We start from the raw sequence: 20,658 nt of genomic DNA, 5'->3' as shown, positions 1-20,658 counted from the left end.
AACCTAAATATTCTGATTTAATTTGGCTAGGCTGGTCCCAGGCATCGATTCTTAATTGGTCAAGAAAGGAACCCATGAGCTGAAAGCAGTACCCAGCCTCTTCAGATCTCTTCTACTTTGTTGGGAAGAATTGACATAATTTATAACATAATCAGCCCACCCTTCTACCAACAGGAGTCAAGAGTGAACTTATGCACCGGCACTAAAACCACATGTCCCCAGGTTCCCTCTCCTCCATTGACAGGGGTCCTTTGTACTCAGAGGAGCAACTTGCTTCCTCAGATGTCCGTCACCCTCTCAGCAGGGTTGAGGGCTTCCCATGTTTAAGGCTAAGACCAAAGTTTTTCACACCTTCTTTCTTCCATTGACAGATGTTCTACTCACTAACGTGGCCTCACCACTAGTGTCCACCTTGAGTCTGTGAAGACTGATTACATTATCACTTTATCCTTGTTTATGCCAGATACCACAAGAAGCCCTAGATTTCCAGGTCAGCTCTCATATCTCACAATAATTCCCAAAAAGCTCTCCACACATTCTGTTTCTTTCTCCAACCCCATCCCAACTTCTGAAAGACTTCTACTGTGCCTTTTGAACTTCATAATCCATTCTCTGTATTCACTACTTTTTCTTTTCTCTTGCTGTAATAGAAACCTGACCCTCCCCTAAGGACATTGCTTCTTCCCCCGTAGCCTTCTGAAGTAAAAAAACTTTTCCCCATAGCTCTTGTACCACAGGGTCCAGGCAAGGTGTGAAGTATATACGATACTCTGTGAACCTCATGCCATCAGAACCCTTACTGGTACTGATTTCTTTAGATGGCCTGACTTACTGTTGCCCTATCCAGCATCACTTCTGTCATTCTTCTTGGGGATTTCAGTACACCTCTGAAGCTGATCCTTCTGACACCTTGGCTTCTCATTTTTAACAATTTCTGTACTCGAATGATCCTGATCTTTAACATACCTCAGCCACTTACTCCCATGGAATTTATCATGTGCTGAAAATTTAAATCAAAACCAAATAACATTTTTTGGTAGAAATTTTCTAAAATGTATATTTTCTTGGGGTTTTTACTTTCTCTGGGTATCTCAGGGTTATCATTATATACATCATGCTAAAATGTAGTGATACCCTAATGAAACTTTGAGGCATATACAGTTCTATTTTTTATAAAATGTCTGTAGGCTGCTAATGCTTTTTGAGTCCTTGTATATTTTCTATAATTTTCCCCTAACTCCTTTGCTGACAAGCCATCTGCTCGTGGCTGTATGCCAATCTCTTTTGATTATTCTTTTCTAATTATCTGTTTTATATCTACTTTAATATTAGAGCTAATTGGTCAAGCTAAAAATTATTTACTTGGGATTTTAGAAACGTAAAAGTGTCATTAGCACTCATCTAATCTAGTACTTAATTGGTCGATGGACATATTTGAGGATCTGGTAAAAAGCTTTAGCTCGTCTTCTATACATAGATGTACACATGTACATTATACATGTATAATTTTGCGTACTGTTTCAGGGGTTTTATAGTTTTCCTTAAGTTTACTCATGGACTTCTGATTAAAAAACTCTTGAACAAATGCAAATTTGTTGAAGTTTTATTTAGAAAAGAAATGCTCCTGCTTGCAAACTCAATTTAGAAATTTCATAGATCAAACAACAGAAAGTGTTGACACAAAGGAACATAAACCCTTCCTACCATTGAGGGTAACATTAACAATGGTTTAATTAGTGAATATCACTTTAGAATTACCAACAAAGGGACTTAAAACTGGCTCTTAGTATGTTGATTTGTCTGTAGAGGAGCTGCCATATTAGAATAAGCTCAGGACTGACAAAGTTAGTAAACCTGGCCCTATCACTATTAACAGCTAGTTGTATTATCTCAGACAACTCACCTAGTCTTCAGTTTCCTCCTCTGTAAAGCAGGGAAGTTGCACTGGTCTAGGAATCTCTAGTTCCTTTTAAAGCTAAAAAAAAGGATAGAACCAATAATAAAACTGAGTAAAAACAACTGACTTGGCTCTCCAGTGAGTAATATGGTTTTTATGATGAATAATTTGATTGTTTGGCTTATTTATTTTCTTTGTTGCTAATAACAAAAATTCCTAGATGAATGAGGTCCTTGGATATTTTCAATACAAAGCTAAAGTTAAATGTGGTTAGAGTGAAAAGAATGCTAGGCTTGTTAAATATTACCAGGTAGTAGTAAAGTTGTATTTAGTGGTATGTAATGTGTAAAGGAATAGTTTTTAGTTGGAGAATTTTTAAAAATAGGTGATTTAAAATTCCGACTAGATATTTTGCTGATATTTGTCCTTATATAACTTGCAGGCTTTTTTTAGTCAGAGACAAGTTAGTTGGTTAAGTTTCTAAATTATCTGTTTTATTATTTGTTTTTAATTAGGCAAGTAAAGCTTGAGATGGATCAGTACAAAGAAGAGCTGTCTAAAATGGAAAAGGAAATAATGCACCTAAAACGAGATGGAGAAGATAAAGCAATGCACCTCTATCAATTAGATATGGTCTTAGATCAGACAAAGACAGAGCTGGAAAAGAAAACAAATGCTGGTAAGCAAGTGGTTAGATGAGTATAGCTGCCTATGTATTTGTACTTAACGAAGTGAAATAATGTGAGAATTTGAGATGGTGGGGCTGGAAGGGACAATTAGTGGTATTTTGCCTCTCGTAGATGAATAAAATTGAATATTCTTAATATATACAAAGTTTATAATAAGAAATGGTTTACATATAGTTATAAAATTATTCTCTCCTCTTAATAGTAAAGGAGTTAGAAAAGTTACAGCACAGTACTGAAACTGAACTAACAGAAGCCTTGCAAAAACGGGAAGTACTTGAGACTGAACTACAAAATGCTCATGGAGAATTAAAAAGTACTTTAAGACAACTCCAGGAATTGAGAGATGTACTACAGAAGGCTCAGTTATCATTAGAGGAAAAATACACTACTATAAAGGATCTCACAGCTGAACTTAGGTGAGTTAAATAATAAGAAATGATATCACAGTTATAAGTCCTTGGATAATACAATAGAATGTGTCGTTGCATTCTAGATGTCTAAATTTCTCAACTGCCTTTGGCTCACTTTGGCTCATCCCAGCCAGCCTATCCCATGCCTTATCTAACTAATTCAGCTGTCATTGTTGGCTGCCAAAACTTTCATCCTCAGTCTTTAGACCATTTTATACTGGCCCTAATGGTAAAAAATCATTGGGCACACCTACAGCAGTGGCTAACAGCAGGAGGATATTAATAACGATAATATTGTTCTTTGTATTAAGTCCTTATTTTATGCTAGGACTACGCCAGGGACTTCACATATGATCTCACTCATTTCCTTACAACACACCTATTAGAAACATATATCACCTTTTTAATAGTTGAGAAACCTGAGGCCTTGAGAAAAATAAAATGCCCCAAGTCATACAGGTAATAGAGTCTAGAGAAGGGAGTTAAATACAAGTCTGTCCAACTCTGAAGTCTGGGATCTTAGATTAGCAGTATAACATAAACTGCTATGCCAACACACATGTATAGTGAGTGGAGGTGGACAGCCAGATTAGAGCCAAAGTATGGGAAATAGATTCAGAAAAGGAAAATAGAATTACAAATTAGGATGTAAAATGTGAAATAAAAGAACAGGATAAAGAGCAGCAAGATAACCCAGAAACTTAGATATTGTACCACAGAATTCAGTGTAGGGCCTCCTCTTCTGTATCCACAAACTTATCCTTAGTAAATTTCATGTAGCTTTAAATACTATGTGTCAGACACTTCCAAACCCATTTCTCCAGTATTGACCTTTTCCTGTAACTCCAGATTCAATGTCCATCTACTTAGTTGTTACCTCCATTCGGATATTTTTTTTTTTTTTTGAGACAGGGTCTCGCTCTGTCGCCCAGGCTGGAGTGCATTGGTGCGATCTCAGTTCACTGCAAGCTCCGCCTCCTGGGTTCACGCCATTCTCCTGCCTCAGCCTCCCAAGTAGCTGGGACTACAGGCGCCTGCCACCACGCCCAGCTAATTTTTTGTATTTTTAGTAGAGACGGGGTTTCACCGTGTTAGCCAGGATGGTCTCGATCTCCTGACCTCATGATCTGCCTGCCTCAGCCCCCTAAAGTGCTGGCGTGAGCCACCACGCCCAGCCCATTTGGATATTTTTAAGAGGCATCTCAGACTTGGCCAGAATAGGACTCATATATTTCCTCATAACCCTACCCTTCTCCTAACTTAGTATCATGCAGTTGCTCAAACCACAAATATATAAGGTTTTTCTTGTTCTCTCTTTCCATCCCTTTTTTCATCCAGTGTATTAGCAAGCCATGTCAACTTTATTTCCAAAATATATATATATTTTTTCAGACAGATTCTTGCCCAGGTTGGAGTGCAGTGGCATGATCTCAGCTCGCTGCAGCCTCCGCCTCCTGTTCAAGCAATTCTCCTGCCTCAGCCACTAAGTAACTGGGATTACAGGCACCTGCCACCACGCCCGGCTAATTTTTGTACTGTTAATAGAGGCGGCGTTTCACCATGTTGGCCAGACTGGTCTTGAACCCCTGACCTCAGGTGATCCATCCACCTGGGCCTCCCAAGGTGCTGGGATTACAAGCATGAGCCACTGCACCCAGCCCCAAAACATATTCTTCAATCCATTGATTTCGTGGCCTCTTTTCTGTTATCCTTAGCACAAAGCATCATCTCTTACCTGGTCTGTTGCTGTGGCTTCCTAGCTGGGCTCTCTGCTTACAATCTTGACCCCCTCCCAACAATCCATTTTCCAAAAATAGATTTAAGTTTGTTATCTAAAACATAAGTTAGGCCAGGCGCAGTGGCTCATGCCTGTAATCCCAGCACTTTGGGAGGCTGAGACAAGCAGATCACAAGGTCAGGAGTTTGAAACCAGCCTGGCCAATATGGTGAAACCCCATCTCTACTAAAAATACAAAAATTAGCCAGGTGTGGTGGCAGGCATGTGTAGTCTTAGCTACTCAGGAGGCTGAGGCAGGAGAATTGCTTGAACCTGGGAGGTGGAGGTTGCAGTGAGCCAAGATTGAGCCATGATCCATTCCAGCCTGGGTGACAGAGTGAGACTCCATCTCAAAAAATAAAAATAAAAAAAAAAGATCATATTGCTTACCTACTTAAACCTTCTAATGGCTTTCTAAAACCTTCAGAATAAAATCCAAACTCCTTCACAAATGAAAATAAAAACTACATTGATATATCACTTCATATCCACTAAGGATGGTCATTTTTAAAAAACAAAAAATGGAAAAGAACAAGTGTTAGCAAGTGTAGAAAAGAAATGGAACCCTCATTCATTGCTGGAGGGAATCTAAAATGGTGCAGCCACTGTAGAAAACACTTTAGCCTTCCTCAATAAGTTGAATGTAGAATTACCATATGACCCAGTAATTCCATTCCTAGTTTTTTACTCAAAAGGGTTGAAAACAGGTATCTAAGCAAAAATTGTATACAAATGTTTACAAAGTAAGCCATGAAAACACCCCAAATGTTCATCATCAGGTGAATGGATAAACAAAATATAGTGTCTTAGTCCGTTTTCATGCTGCTGATAAAGAAATACCTGAGACTGGGCAGTTTACCAAAGAAAGAAGTTTAATGGACTCATAGTTCCACGTGGCTGGGGAGGCCTCACAATCATGGTGGAAGGTGAAAGACATATCTCATATGGTGGCAGACAAGAGAAGAGAGCTTGTGCAGGGAAACCCCTCTTTATAAAACCATCAGATCTCATGAGACTTATTCAGTCTCATGAGAACAGCATGGGAAAGACCTGCCCCCATGATTCAATTACTCCCACTGGGTCTCTCCCACAACACGTGGGAATTCAAGATGAGATTTGGGTGGTGACACAGCTAAACTATATCATTCTGCCCCAGCCCCTCCCAAATCTCATGTCCTCACGTTTCAAAACAAATCATGCCTTCCCAACAGTCTCTCAAAGTCTTAATTCATTTGAGCAGTAACTCAAAAGTCCACAGTCCAAAGTCTCATCTGAGACAAGGCAAATCCCTTCTGCCTATCAGCCTGTAAAATCAAAAGCAAGTTAGTTACTTCCTAGATACAGTGGGGGTACAGACGTTGGGTAAATACACCCATTCCAAATGGTAGAAATTGGCCAAAACAAAGGGGCTGCAGGCCCCATGCAAGTCCGAAATTCAGCAGGGCAGTTAAATCTTAAAGCTCCAAAATGATCTATTTTGACTCCATGTCTCACATCCAGGTCACACTGATGCAAGAGGTGGGTTCCCATGGTCTTGGCAGCTCCACCGCTGTGGCTTTGTAGGCTACAGCCTTTCTCCTGGCTGCTTTCACGGGCTGGCATTGAGTGTCTGTGGCTTTTCCAGGCACATGGTGCAAGCTGTCAGTGCATCTGTTATTCTGGGGTTCTGGAGGATGGTGGCCCTCCCTCTTCTCACAGCTCCACCAGGCAGTGCCCCAGTGGGGACTCTGTATGGGGGTGCCCACCCCACATTTCCCTTCCACACTTTCCTAGGAGAGGTTCTCCATGAAGGCCCTGCCTCAGCAGCAAACTTCTGCCTGGAGAACCAGGCCTTTCCAAACATCCTCTGAAATCTAGGTGGAGGTTCCCAAACCTCAATTCATGACTTCTGTGTACTCACAGATTCAACATTGGGTAGAAGCCGCCAAGGCATGGGGCTTGCACCCTCTGAAGCCATGGCCCATGCTCTATGTTGGCCTTTTTCAGCCACAGCTAGAGTGGCTGGGATGCGGGGCACCAAGTCCCTAGGCTGCACACAGCATGGTGACCCTGGATCCCACCCATGAAACCATTTTTTCCTCCTAGGCCTCCAGGCCTGTGATGGGACAGGCTGCTGCAGAGACCTCTGACATGCCCTGGAGACATTTTCCCCATTGTCTTGGGAATTAACATTTGGCTCCTCATTACTTACGCAAATTTCTGCAGCCAGCTTGAATTTCTCCTAGAAAATGGGATTTTCTTTCCTATCACACTCAAGTCACCTCTGGAGTGCTTTGTTGCTTAGAAATTTCTTCCACCAGATACCCTAAATTATCTCTCCGAAGTTCAAAATTCCACAAATCTCTAGGGCGGGGCAAAATATCACCACTCTCTTCACTAAAACTTAAGAGTCACCTTTGCTCCAGTTCCCAACAAGTTCCTCATTTCTCTCCAAGACCACCTCATTCTGGACTTTATTGTCCATATCGCTATCAGTATTTTGGTCAAAGCCATTGAACAAGTCTCTAGGAAGTTCCAAACTTTCCCACATTTTCCTGTATTCTTCTGAGCCCTCCAAACTGTTCCAGCCCTTACCTGTTACCCAGTTCCAAAGTCACTTCCACATTTTTGGGTATCTACAGTAGTGCCCCACTTTACTGGTACCAATTTACTGTATTAGTGACTTTTCACGCTGTTGATAAAGACATACCTGAGACTGGGCAATTTACAAAAGAAAGAGGTTTAATGGACTCACAGTTCCACGTGGCTAGGGAGGCCTCACAATCATGGTGGAAGGTGAGAGGCACATCTCACATGGTAGCAGACAAGAGAACTTGCGCAGGGAGCCTCCCATTTTTAAAACCATCAGATCTCATGAGACTTATTCACTGTCACGAGAATAGCCAAGGAAAGACCTGCCCCCATGATTCAATTACCTCCCACTGGGTCTCTCCTAAACATGTGGAATTCAAGATCAGATTTGGGTGGGAACACAGCCAAACCATATCATATCGTGTATCCATACAAAGAATATTATTCAGTCATAAAAACGAATAAACTACTGATACATGATACAAAGTGCATGAACTTTGAAAACATTATGCTAAGTGAAAGGAACCAGACACATGATGCATAATTCCATTTATATGAAATATTCAGAATTGGCAAATTCATAGAGAAAGATTAGTGGTTGCCAGGTACTAGGGGAAGGGAAAATGGAAAATAAGTGCTAATGAGTATGAAGTTCTTTGTGGGGGACCGATGGAAAAATACTGGACATAGATAGTGGTGATGGTTACACAACATTACGAATATACTTAATGCTTCTGAATGGTACACTTTAAAATGGTTAAAATGGTAAATTTTATATGAATTTTACCACAGTAAAAAAAATCCAAGTTCCTTATCTTGGAATACAAAGCCCTATGTGGTCTGGTTCCTGTCTACTTCTCTGGCCTCATTTCATACAACTCTCCTTGTTCCTGACATTTTTCTTATACTTTACACTTACCAAGTTTGCTTCTACCATGCAATCTTGGCCATAGCTGTTTCTTTTTTACTGGAATAACAGTTATATGGTCAGCTTCTTCTTGTCCTTCACATTACTTCAGAGAGAAGCCTTCTCTGACTACCTACTCTAAAGTAGCCACCCAGTCACTACCTCATCACGCAATTAATGCTCTAACATAGCACTTAATATTATATTTTTCTTACTTAGGTGTCTGTCTTTTCTCCTGGACCTATTAGAATGTAAACTCAGATCAGAGACATTTATCTTTTTTACTATTAAATCCACAGCACTTAGAACCCTGGCATATAGGAAACATCCAGTAAATATTTGCAAAATAAGTAAGTGAATGAAAACATGAAAGATGTAAACAGTGAAATCTTAAGTTCTAGCTAACAGATGAATCATGGAAGCTCCACTATTTGCATAGATAGAAGTTAGAGTTTTCTTTAATTTCATACTATTTTTAGAATATTAGTTTTAGCCTTGTGTTATACCTCTTGAGACTTTTAGAAGAATATTAAAAACAACTCATTAAAGAAGTTCAAATTCTTCTTTTAAAAATTAGTACCCTTATCAGTACTATTTCATATTTCAGACTGGAAAATCATATGAAGATTTTCAAGATCAACATTTTCAGCCTTTGTCATATCAGAACTTAGAGTTTCAAATTATTCTCTGATCACAGGCTTCACTTTGGTAAAAGCCTTAAAATTGTGTCAGTATTAAGCATTTTATAATATAAGGTTATACATAAATTAGGGTTTAAGAGGGCTTAGAATTTGTAATATTTTTATATTAGATTTAAGTGCTTTTTTATATGTAAGGCATCATTTTGAGTAACATCCTCATGAGAAATACTATGGTTAAATGCCTCATTCAATTGTAATGAAGTCACAGCTGTTATATGTAAAAGACTTTGAAATACTCCTTTGATCTGTGTATGAAAAAATGTGGATATGTATTTTTAAAAATTCTTACAATCATTCAATCTTGGAGTCCTGGGAGTGTTTTAACAATTAGCTTAAATTATCTGTAATACCACAGTGTGAGTTAACTTTTACCCTTTTAGAATACCCTTTATTAAATTAATTGTCTTGATGTCAATCTTTTTGTCTATTATTCCTTAAATTTGACCCTTTCAGTCTGACTTGATTGCATATATTATTTTGCTTTTAATTTATAGAAGAGGTAACCTGGTTGACCTAACTTTTTAAAATTATACTATTCCTACTATCTGCTTTGATCTTTTTCCTTTGATAAATTGTAGAGAATGCAAGATGGAGATTGAAGACAAAAAGCAGGAGCTCCTTGAAATGGATCAGGCACTTAAAGAGAGAAATTGGGAACTAAAGCAAAGAGCAGCTCAGGTTGATTTTTCTTGATTATATTTTAATGAAGTTTTCTGTTATGACACAGTCACACAGGATTTGAGAGGTCAGCAATTTTTTGTAAAATGGGCATTTTTATAGCATATCTTTTCTCTGCACATAGGGTTTATTAAATTAGAGATATGTCATCTCTCTTTATCTTGATATTTTTCTAGCAAGTAGATTTTGAAAATGAGGATTAGCTTAGTATCTGAGCCTTTTGATCCCTTATATTACCCCTTATCAGAAGAAGCTAAGTGTTGGAGGAACAAAAATATTTGGAAGGCATTATTTAGCACTTTTTATCCAGCATAAAATGAAGTCTGAATTATTTATTTGTCATTTATGAACACAACTATATTTTATTTCTATAATGTATATGGGATTGAATGTCACTATGTATTGTTAAAAAAATGTATAGGGGGCTCATGAACCAGTATTAGTAAACAATGATTATTTTTCCCATTTAAAAAATAATTTGAAATGAGTTTATACTTGTTATACTTGCTATAAACAATTACAAAGCCTATTCTAAGCATACAAGTTTTTATATCAGAATAAAATTGAACAACAGTTTAAGGTTATTTTTTAGGTTACACATTTGGATATGACTATTCGTGAGCACAGAGGAGAAATGGAACAAAAAATAATTAAATTAGAAGGTACTCTGGAGAAATCAGAATTGGAACTTAAAGAATGTAACAAACAGGTAAATTATTTTAAAATTACATATTTTTAATTATTTTTTAAAAAATTCAAACTGTAACTAAAAACACCCCTTCACATAGTGGGTGTTTTTTGTTATTGTTGTTTTGTTTTTTGTTTTTTTGGAGACAGAGCTGCTCTCTGTCGCCCAGGCTGGAGAGCAGTGGCACATGATCATACCTCACTGCAGCCTCGAGTTCCTGGGCTCAAGCAAGCCACCTGCCTCGGTCTCCCCAAAGTTTTGGGATTACAGGCGTGAGCTACCACACTCTGTGGATCTTTCACTTCTTTGATTAAATTTCTTCCTAGATACTTTATTTTTTTGTAGCTGCTTTAAATAGGATTGCCTTCTTGATTTCTTTTTCAGATTGATTGCTTTTAGTGTATAGAAATGCTACTGATATTTGTATGTTAATTTTGTATCTTGCAACTTGACTGAATTTATCAGTTCTTTTTTTGTTTTTGTGTTGTTTGTGTTTTGAGACAAGATCTCACCCTGTCATCCGGGCTGGAGTGCAGTGTCGTGATCATAGTTCACTGCTGCCTCAACAGCCCAAGCTCAGGTGATCCCTCCACCTCAGTCTCTGAAGTAGCTGGGACTACAGGAGTGCACCACCATGGTTGGCTAATTTTTAAATTTTTTGTAGAGATGGGGTTTTGCCATGTTGCCTAGGTAGGTCTCAAACTCCTGGGATCAAGCGATCTGCCCCCCTCAGCTTCCCAAAGTGCTGGGATTACAGGCATGAGACACCACACCAGCCCCGTTTATCAGTTCTAATAGTTTTTTGGTGGAGTTTTCAGATTTTTCCAAATATAAGATTATATCTTCTGCAAACAAGGATAATTTAACTTCTCTCTTTCCAATTTGGATGCCCTTTCTTTCTCTTGTCTAGTTGCTCTAGTCAGGACTCCCAGTATTATACTGAATAATAGTGGTGAAAGTGGGCATACTTGTCTTGTTCTATATCTTAGTGGAAAGACTTTCAGTTTTTACCTATTCCTATGACATTAACTATGGGTTTGTTGTAAATGATCTTTACTGTGTTATTTTCTTTCTTTCTTTTTTTTTTTTTTTTTTTTGAGACGGAGTCTTGCTCTGTCACCCAGGCTAGAGTGCAGTGGCTCGATCTCAGCTCACTGCAACCTCCGCCTCCCACGTTCAAGCAGTTCTCTGCCTCAGCCTCCCCAGTAGCTGGGATTACAGGTGCCCACCACCACGCTCGGCTAATTTTTGTATTTTTAGTAGAGACTGGGTTTCACCATCTTGGCCAGGCTGGTCTTGAACTCCTGACCTCATGATTTCACACACCTCGGCCTCCCAAAGTGCTGGGATTACAGGCGTGAGCCACTGCACCCAGCCTGTTATTTTCCTTCTATACCCAATTTGTTGAGAGGTTTTACAGTGAAAAGATGTTGAATTTTATCTGATGCTTTTCAATAATGCTTTTAATTTTAATATGAAATTATTATATGGTTTTTGTCCTTGATTCTGTTGATGTAATGTATCATGTTTAATGATTTGTGTATGTTGAACCATCTTGGCATCCCTGGGATGAATTCCACTTGGTTATGGTGAATGCTCTTTTAAAAATGTTTTTGAATTCAGTTTGATGGTATTTTGTTGTGGATTCTGCCTCTGTGTTCATCAGGGATATTGGCCTGTTGTTTTCTGTTTCTGTTATGTCCTTGTCTGGTTTTGGTATCAGGGTAATGCTGGCCTTGTAGAATGAGTTTAGAAGTGGGCCAGGCATGGTGGTGCGTGCCTGTAATCCCAGCACTGTGGGAGGTCGAGGTGGGCAGATTGCCTGAGCTCAGTTCAAGACCAACCTAGACAACCTGGTGAAACCCCATCTCTATAGAAAATAGAAAAATTAGCCGGGTGTAGTGGCATGTGCCTGTAGTCCCAGCTACTAAGGAGGCTGAGGTGGAAGGATTGCTTGAGCCTGGGAAGTAGAGGCTGCATTAAGCCATGAGTGCACAACTGCACCCCAGCCTGGGTGACAGAGTGAAACCCTGTCTCAAAAAAAAAAAAAAAAGTGTTCCCTCCTCTTCAATTTTTTGTAATAGTTTGAGTAGAATTGGTATTAGTTTTTCTTTAAATGGTAGAATTCAGCAGTGAATCTATCAGATCCTGGGCTTTTCTTTGATGGGCAACTTTTTATTACTGCTTTTATCTCATTACTTGTTATTGTTCTATTCAAGTTTTCTGTTTCTTCATGGTTCAGTCTCAGTAGGTTGTGTGGGTCCAGGAATTTATCCATTTCTTCTGGTTTTTCCAATTTGTTGGTATGTAGTTGTTCATAATAGTCTGTAGTGAGCCTTTGTATTTCTGTAGTATGAATTGTAATGTTTCCTTTTTCATCTCATTTTATTTATTTGGATTCTCTTCGTAGTCATCTAAAGGTATTTGTTAATTTTATCTTTTCAAGAAATCAACTCTTTGTTTCATTTATCCTCTGTATTGTTTTATAGTCTCAATTTCATTTATTTTTGCTCTGATCTTTATTACTGCTTTCCTTCTAATAATATTGGGTTTGGCTGTTGCTATTCCAGTGTGGGAAAGGCAGTGCAAGACCAACTTGAACTTACCTTTTGTAGAGACAGGGTCCCACTATGTTGCTCAGGCTCACATTCTTATCAGCACATGGAATTATCCAGAATACATAAATGTATTATGTATTATCCAGAATATATAATATGTTAGGCCACAAAATAAGTCTCATCAAATTTTTAAAGGTAGAAATCCTATCAAATATATTCTCAATGCAATTCTAAAAGCATCATTTTCAGTAATATGTCCAATAATATTTTCAATAATGCTTTTAATTTTAACATGCACCCTTAGGTGCACTGTTTGTTTGAAATTTTTGTATTTTTTTGACGTAAGCAGTTATTGCTGTAAACTTTCCTCTTGGTACTGCATTCACAGTAGCCCGTAGGTTTTGTTATGTTGTATATCCATTTTTATTTGTTTCGAGACATTAAAATTTTTTTTAAAAAAATTTCTTCACTCACCCTTTGTTCATTCAGGTGCATGTTGTTTACATTTTATGTATTTATATAATTTCTAAAGTTCCTCTTATTATTGATTTCTATTTTTATTCCATAGTGGTTAGATAATATATTTGATAGGATTTCTACCTTTTAAAATTTGATGAGACTTATTTTGTGGCCTAACATATTTATGTATTCTGGATAATATTACATGTGCAGATAAGAAAGTGAGCCTGGGCAACATAGTGGGACCCTGTCTCTACAAAAAGTGAAAAAAAATTAGCCAGGTGTGATGATGAGCACTTGTAGTCCCAGCTACTTGGGAGGCTGAGGCAGGAGGATCACTTGAACCCAGGAGGTTGATGCTGCAGTGAGCTATGATTGTGCCACTGCACTCCAGCCTGGGCATCAGAGTGAGACCCTGTCAAAAAAAAAAAAAAAAGAAAAGAGAGAAAAAAAAGAATATGTATTCAGCAACAGTGGATGAAATGTTCTGTAAATGTCAGTTACAAAATGCTTCCTTGGCCTAGTTTTTAGTTGAACTCTGATGTTTCTTTGTTGGTTTTTTTAATCTGGACAATCTGTCCATTACTGAGAGTGGGGTATTGAATTCCCTGTCTATTGTTTTACTGCAACCACCTATTTGTCCCTTGATATCTATTAATGTTTGCTTTATGTACTCGGGAGCTTTATATGCCTAGGTGCATAGATATTTATAATTTTTATATCCTCTTGCTAGCATGACACATTTATTATTATATACTGGCCTTCTTTGTCTCTTTTTACTGTCTTTGATCTGTAGTCTGTTTTGTCTAAGTATAGCCATTTCTGCTCTTTTGATTTCCATTTGAATGGAATATCTTTTTACATTCTTTTACTTTCAGTCTATGTGTGTCTTTATGAAGTGAATTTCTTTTAGGAAGCATATAGTTGGATTTGTTTCTTAATCCATTCACCCACTCTATGTGTTTTAAATGGAAAATTTAGTCCAGTTACATTCAATGTTATTATTAATAGGTAAGGATCTGTGCCTTTCTGTTACTTGTTTCTTAGTTGTTTTGTAACTCCTCCCTTTCTTTCCTACTTACTATCTTTCATTGTGGTTAAATGATTTTTTCTGGTAGTATGATTAATTGGTTGCTATTTATTTTCAGTGTATCTCTCATAGGTTTTTGCTTTGTGGTGAGACTTATACAAAACATCCTATTATAACAAGTTATCAAAAACTGATATCAACTTAACTGTGATAGCAAAAACAAAAAAAAAGTAAAAACTTGTATACTTTAATCTCCTTATCTTTCCACATTTTGAATTTTTGGTGTTCCAAATAAATTGTTTTATTGCCTATCTCTGAATAAATTGTTGTAATTATTATTTTTAATAATTTTGCCTTTTAGTCTTCTTACTAAAGATATAAGTGCTTTACACACCATGATTTCAATGTTGGTTTAACAGTCACATCAGTGGCTGTTTTTCTTTTAAGTTTGAAGTATTCCCTTTAGCATTTCTTGCAGGACACTAGTCTAGTAGCGATTGGGAAAGCATCTCTTCTTCATTTCTGAAGGATAACTGTGCTTGGCACGGTATTCATGATCGACAGGTTTTTTTTGTTCAACACTGCGTATGTCATCTTACTCCCTCCTGGTCTGTAAATTTCTGCTGAGGTGTCTGCTACCAGGCATATTGGATCTTCCTTACATATTATTTGCTGCTTTTCTCTCACTGCTTTCAGGATCCTGTGTTTGTCTTTGATCTTTGAGAGTTTCATTATAATATGTCTTAGGGTGTTATTATTTGGGTTGAATCTGATTAGCGATCTTTGACCTCTTTATACCTGCATACTTATTTCTTTCCTCAGGTTTGGAAATTTTTCTGTTGTTTCTTTAAAAAAGCTTTCTACCCTTCTTTCTCAGTTCTCTTTTTAACTCCAATAATTCAAATATTTGCTCTTTTGATGTTGTCCCAAAGATCCCATAAGCTTTGTTTATTCCTTTTTATTCCTCCTCTCACTGTGTAGTCTATTTATCTATCTATCTATCTATCTATCTATCTATCTATCTATCTATCTATCTATCTAACTAACTAACTAACATGGGGTCTCTGTTACCTGGAGGTGGAGTGCAGTGGCACAATCATAGCTCAATGTAGCCTTGACCACCTGGGCTCAAAGAATCCTCCCACTTCCACATTATGAGTAGCTGGGATTACAGGTGCATGCCGCCACACCTGGCTAATTAAAAAAAAAAATTGTTTTAAGTGATGGAGTTTCACTATGTGACTCAGTCTGGTCTCAAAACTCCTGGGCTCAAGTGATCCTCTCAGCCTACTGAGTGTCTGGGATTACAGGTGTGAGCCACCATCCTCAGCTCTGATTATATACTTTCAAATAGTCCATCTTCAAGCTCACTGATTCTATTTGACCCATTCTGCTGTTGATGCTCTTAATTTCATTTTTCACTTCATTTATTGTATTTTTTAGCTCCAAAATTTTTGTTTGATTTTTTAAAAATTATTTTATTCTCTGTTAAATTTTTTTGATAAATTTCTCAATTGATTCTCTGTGTCTTCTTAGAGTTTGTTGAACTTCCTTAAAATAGCTATTTTCAGTTCTTTGAGAGATCACACATCTCCATCACTTCAGGGTTACTCTCTGGTGCCTAATTTTGTTCATTTGGTAAGGTCATATTTCTTTCAGTGTTCTTGATGCTTGTAGATATGCAATGACATCTGCATATTCAGGGACTGGGTATTTATTTTAGTCTTTGCAGTCTGGCTTAGTTTGTGCTTGTCCTTTTTGGGAGGCCCTTCCAGGAATTTAAGCAAACTGGCTTTTGTTTTCCCTGAGGCTGTGATCACTGTAGCTGTTGAACACTAGAGAATGATCTACATCCAGGCTTGCTGCAGGTCTTACGAGGGCTTCAAGGTTGACATGGCTTTCCGGCCCACATGGACCTAGGAAAGATTCAAATTGCGTACTAAGGCTGTGGGAATGCTTGCCAGGGACCCAGGTCCAGAAGGCTGTCCTGGTGGCCCAGATGGGCATGTTTCCCAGCAAATCTTTTGACGGGTGGGATGAGTCTCTAGTTGCAATGAAAGGGGCTGGAGTTGAGACTGGCCCTCTTGGGATATATTGTGGAATGGAGGCTGGAGAGCCCAGTCTCAGCTTAGAGGGGCACACATAGCCCAGCAAGCTCCTTCACAGGATATTTCCCCAACGACAGTGTGAGGAGCTAGAGTTGAGACTGGGCCCCCTCGGCATCTGCTGTGAGATGGAGGCTGGAGAACCTATCTTGTTGGCCCAGACAGGGCCAGCAGGTCTCAGCTCAGATGGAATAGTTCCCTGTCTACAGTGGGAGGTGCTGGAGCTGAGATTTAACCCCTTTAGCATGTGCTGTGGGACAGAGGCTGGAGAGCCTATCTCATTATTTCAGAGGGGTATATGTCTCCCAGCAAGTCCCTGCACAGACAGGATAGTTCCCTGATTGCAGCAGGAGAGTTGGAGCTGAGACTGGGTCCCCTTGGGATCTGCTCTGGGACAGAGGTTGGCAAGCCTTTCAAGGAGGCTTAGACTCCTAGGCGTCAGGATAAGGACAGGTCTCCCTTTGGGTCTGTGTGTGAGCAGCTCAGAGCTGGGACCTCAGCTGAGGGGAGTTGGAGCAGAGTCACCAGGCACCTTTCCGGTTCACTGCTGATACTGATGTCAGCAGGGAGAGAGCCTTTCCACTAAGGCACTAGTATGCATGATTCCTTATGGACCCCTTTTCAGATGGTTGTTCTTGCAGGCTCAAGGCCAAATGGGGCTGTAGCCAAGTCCCTTGGGGACGTGGGCTGTTTCCAGGCTTGAACCCAGAAGCAAGCTTGGCAGATCAGCCACCTGGGTTTCTGTCTGTGCTCTCAAAATAACCCTCCCACGTCTTCGTCTCTACCAGGATTTCACAAACTCCTACCTGAATCCTGAGGCTCCTGCAAAGAGACTTTTGACTATGGAAAGGTGCAGGATTCTTTTTTTATTTTATTTTATTTTAAATTAACAGTGTTTATTTACCTCTAGGTATTGTTGAGAGACTGGGGTGAAGACATAATTTTCATTTTGTAATTTACAGACTTCTATAAGCTAAAACAAAAACAAAAAAGTCTTCTCTATTTAATATAATGGTAGAATACAACTTCTACTTTTATGTATTTTAGTTTTTTAAATTTCAGTCGCTTTTGGGGTACAAGTAGTTTTGGTTACATAGATACATTTTATAGTGGTGAAGTCTGAGAGGGTGCAGGATTCCTGTTGTTGTGGGGGAATATGAGTGGGTTACCCTCTATTCTGCCTTTCTGGTAATGTCCAAGAACAAGAATTTTTGTGCTTATTTCCAGGATACGATTGCCTTAACCTATTTATATTTTGCTTTTAGATATGAGTGTTTAGAGCTTGACTTACTTGGAACACAGCATTGATTAAATTACATTTCCTCAGTTTTATTGATACTGCTTATCTGTTTAAAATTCAGATAGAAAGTTTGAATGACAAATTACAAAATGCTAAAGAACAGCTTCGAGAAAAAGAGTTTGTAATGCTACAAAATGAACAGGAGATAAGTCAACTGAAAAAAGAAATCGAAAGAACACAACAAAGGATGAAAGAAATGGAGAGTGTAAGCAAATTATTTCCACCTAAGGAACAAGTGGTAGTCTCTGTTGGGTGAAATGAATCTTTATGTTTTAAACTGGTTGGTTTTAATATACAGAAACTGTGCCATAACTGTTTTTAGGCTAGTTTTTTGTGCCAGAAACCTGTTAGTTTCTTTGACCTTTTAAAATATTTTTCCGATGGTCTAGGTATAGGCAAAGACAGTGTCTTATTTATCTGTGTATACAGGCCTTTGCCGGCTATCTTTCATATAGTAAATCTACAATATATGCTTATTTGGTTGACAAATATTTATTGAGAAACTGCTATGTAATAGAATTGAGGAGTCAGCTTTTTTTTTTTTTTTTTGAGAGTGAGCCTCTCTCTGTTGCCCAGGCTGGAGTGCAGTGGCACAATCTTGGCTCATTGCAACCTCTGCTTTCCGGGTTCCAGTGATTCTCCTGCTTCAGCCTCCCGAGTAGCTGGGATTACAGGCGCCTGCCACCACGCCTGGCTAATTTTTGTATTTTTAGTAGAGATAGTGTTTCACCATATTGGCCAGGCTGGTTTTGAACTCCTGACCTTGTGATCCGCCTGCCTCGGCCTCCCAAAGTGCTGGGATTACAGGCGTGAGCTACCGTGCCCAGCCGAAGAGTCAGCTATTAATAAGATACAGTGTTTTGTCTATTAGGAACTCCATCAAAAGAATGGATAAATAAATAATTGTACATTGAGACCAAGTGCACTGAGTTGCCAGATGAAGTTTGATGACTTCATATCATCAGTATGCATGTGTGTTGACTGGTGAATTCATTCCTCCACTTGCTTTTTTAAAAAGTGAATTTAGGATCAGGCATGATGACTCACACTTATAATCCCAGCACTTTGGGAGGCCAAGTTGGCAGGATCATTTGAGCCCAGAAATTCAAGACCAGCCTGGGCATCGTAGCAGTGGGACCCCTGTCTCTACAAAAACATTAAAAAACTAGCTAGGTGTGGTGATGCATGCCTGTGGTCCCAGCTACTTGGGAGGCTGAGGTGGGAGGATTGCTTGAGCCTGGGAGGTCAAGGCAGCAGTGATTTGTGATCACGCCGCTGCCCTCCAATCTGGGCAACAGAGCAGGAGCCTGTACCAAACGAAGAAGAAGAAGAGAAAGAAGAGGAAGAAGAGGAGGAAGAGGAAGAAGGAGGAGGGGGGAGGGGGAGTGGGGGGGAGGAATACTTTATTAGAAATTTAATTGAGTAATATAAAACCATTTCAGTGGGAGTAGCAGCCCCAGTGATAAGTTTTACTTTCACAGAGAGTAAGACCTTAACCCAGCTGTGTGGATTAAATGGTGGATTTTAATTATCTATACCAATATATTCTCTGTCTTTGACATAGATAATCAAATGTTAACTTCTCTTTTCTCTTTATGTTTTCTGTCATAAATATTACGTTCAAAATGATAAAAGATTATATGGCTTGTGTATGTTACAGTCATGTAATATATATCAATAAGAGTCCCAATTATGGTATTTTTGTCATTTTCTTATTTGTTTTCTTGAATATCAGTTTCACAGTGGGTGATACTCATTGTATGTTAAATTTTAACATACTCATTGTATGTTAAAGGATTTAGTTGGAAGGGAGAAATTTACTTATTAAGCAAAATCAGAATAAGAAATAGGTTATCTACATATTTCATTCTGAAACCTACAAATACCTTATGCTTTTCAGGTTATGAAAGAGCAGGAACAGTACATGGCCACTCAGTACAAGGAGGCCATAGATTTGGGGCAAGAATTGAGGCTAACCCGGGAGCAGGTGCAGAACTCTCATACAGAATTGGCAGAGGCTCGTCGTCAGCAAGTCCAAGCGCAGAGAGAAATAGAAAGGCTCTCTAGTGAACTGGAGGATATAAAGCAACTCTCTAAAGAGAAAGTAATCCCTATTTTAAATAATCTTATGTATCTGAAATCTTACAAATATTAGCATTTTTTTGAACTGTAGAATATAGTTCTTGCAAAAATGAACTGTATTGCACAACAGTGTGAATGTACTTAATCCCACCGAATTATACACTTAAAAATGGTTAAAATGGTCAATTTTGTGTATATTTTACCACAATTTTAGAAAATAATGAACTGTGTTATATATAGATAACATTGTAATATAACCCGGAAGTCCTTCAGAACTGAGTTTTGGCTCAACTAGTTCTCAAATTGAGTTATAAAGCACTTTTAGACTTTTAACTGAGTTCAAGCTCTTACTTGAAGAAAAAATAAAGCTAATCTTTTTTGAGTAAAAATTTTTACATTTGTAGTGACTCTTAAAAATGAAAACTATTGGCCGGGCACGGTGGCTCACACCTGTAATCCCAGTACTTTGGGAGGCCGAGGCAGGCGGATAACAAGGTCAGGAGTTCGAGACCAGCCTGGCCAAAATGGTGAACACCATCTCTACTAAAAATACAAAAAAAAATTAGCCAGGCATGATGGCGGGCACCTGTAGTCCCAGCTACCCGGGAGGCTGAGGCAGGGGAATCGCTTGAACCCCGAAGGCAGAAGTTGCAGTGAGCTGAGGTCATGCCACTGCACCCCAGCCTGGGTGACAGAGCGAGACTCCATCTCAAAAAAAAAAAAAAAAAAAAAAAAAATGAAAACTATCCAAATTTGTAACTATGTAAATTTGTAACTTTTAGGAAACCTGTAGTTCAAAACCCTTG

The 20,658-nt window shown here is 38.7% G+C and overlaps 1 protein-coding gene across 8 annotated transcripts in view; it reads left to right on the top strand.

The window, feature by feature from the left end:
* CCDC18 (coiled-coil domain containing 18) overlaps nt 1–20,658 on the top strand; it is a 100,443-nt gene that overhangs the window by 56,700 nt on the left and 23,085 nt on the right. For all 8 annotated transcript variants that reach the window (XM_032155336.2, XM_032155340.2, XM_058439569.1 and 5 more), the window contains 6 exons: nt 2,413–2,576; nt 2,789–3,002; nt 9,531–9,630; nt 10,223–10,339; nt 17,832–17,975; nt 19,671–19,874. In XM_032155336.2, the coding sequence (XP_032011227.1) occupies nt 2,413–2,576; nt 2,789–3,002; nt 9,531–9,630; nt 10,223–10,339; nt 17,832–17,975; nt 19,671–19,874 (943 nt within the window). The remainder of the gene's footprint in view (nt 1–2,412; nt 2,577–2,788; nt 3,003–9,530; nt 9,631–10,222; nt 10,340–17,831; nt 17,976–19,670; nt 19,875–20,658) is intronic.

Source organism: Hylobates moloch, unplaced genomic scaffold, assembly GCF_009828535.3.
Source record: "Hylobates moloch isolate HMO894 unplaced genomic scaffold, HMol_V3 SCAFFOLD_5, whole genome shotgun sequence".
Classification (NCBI taxonomy): Eukaryota; Metazoa; Chordata; class Mammalia; order Primates; family Hylobatidae; genus Hylobates; species Hylobates moloch.
This window is presented reverse-complemented; position numbering and strand designations above follow the sequence as displayed.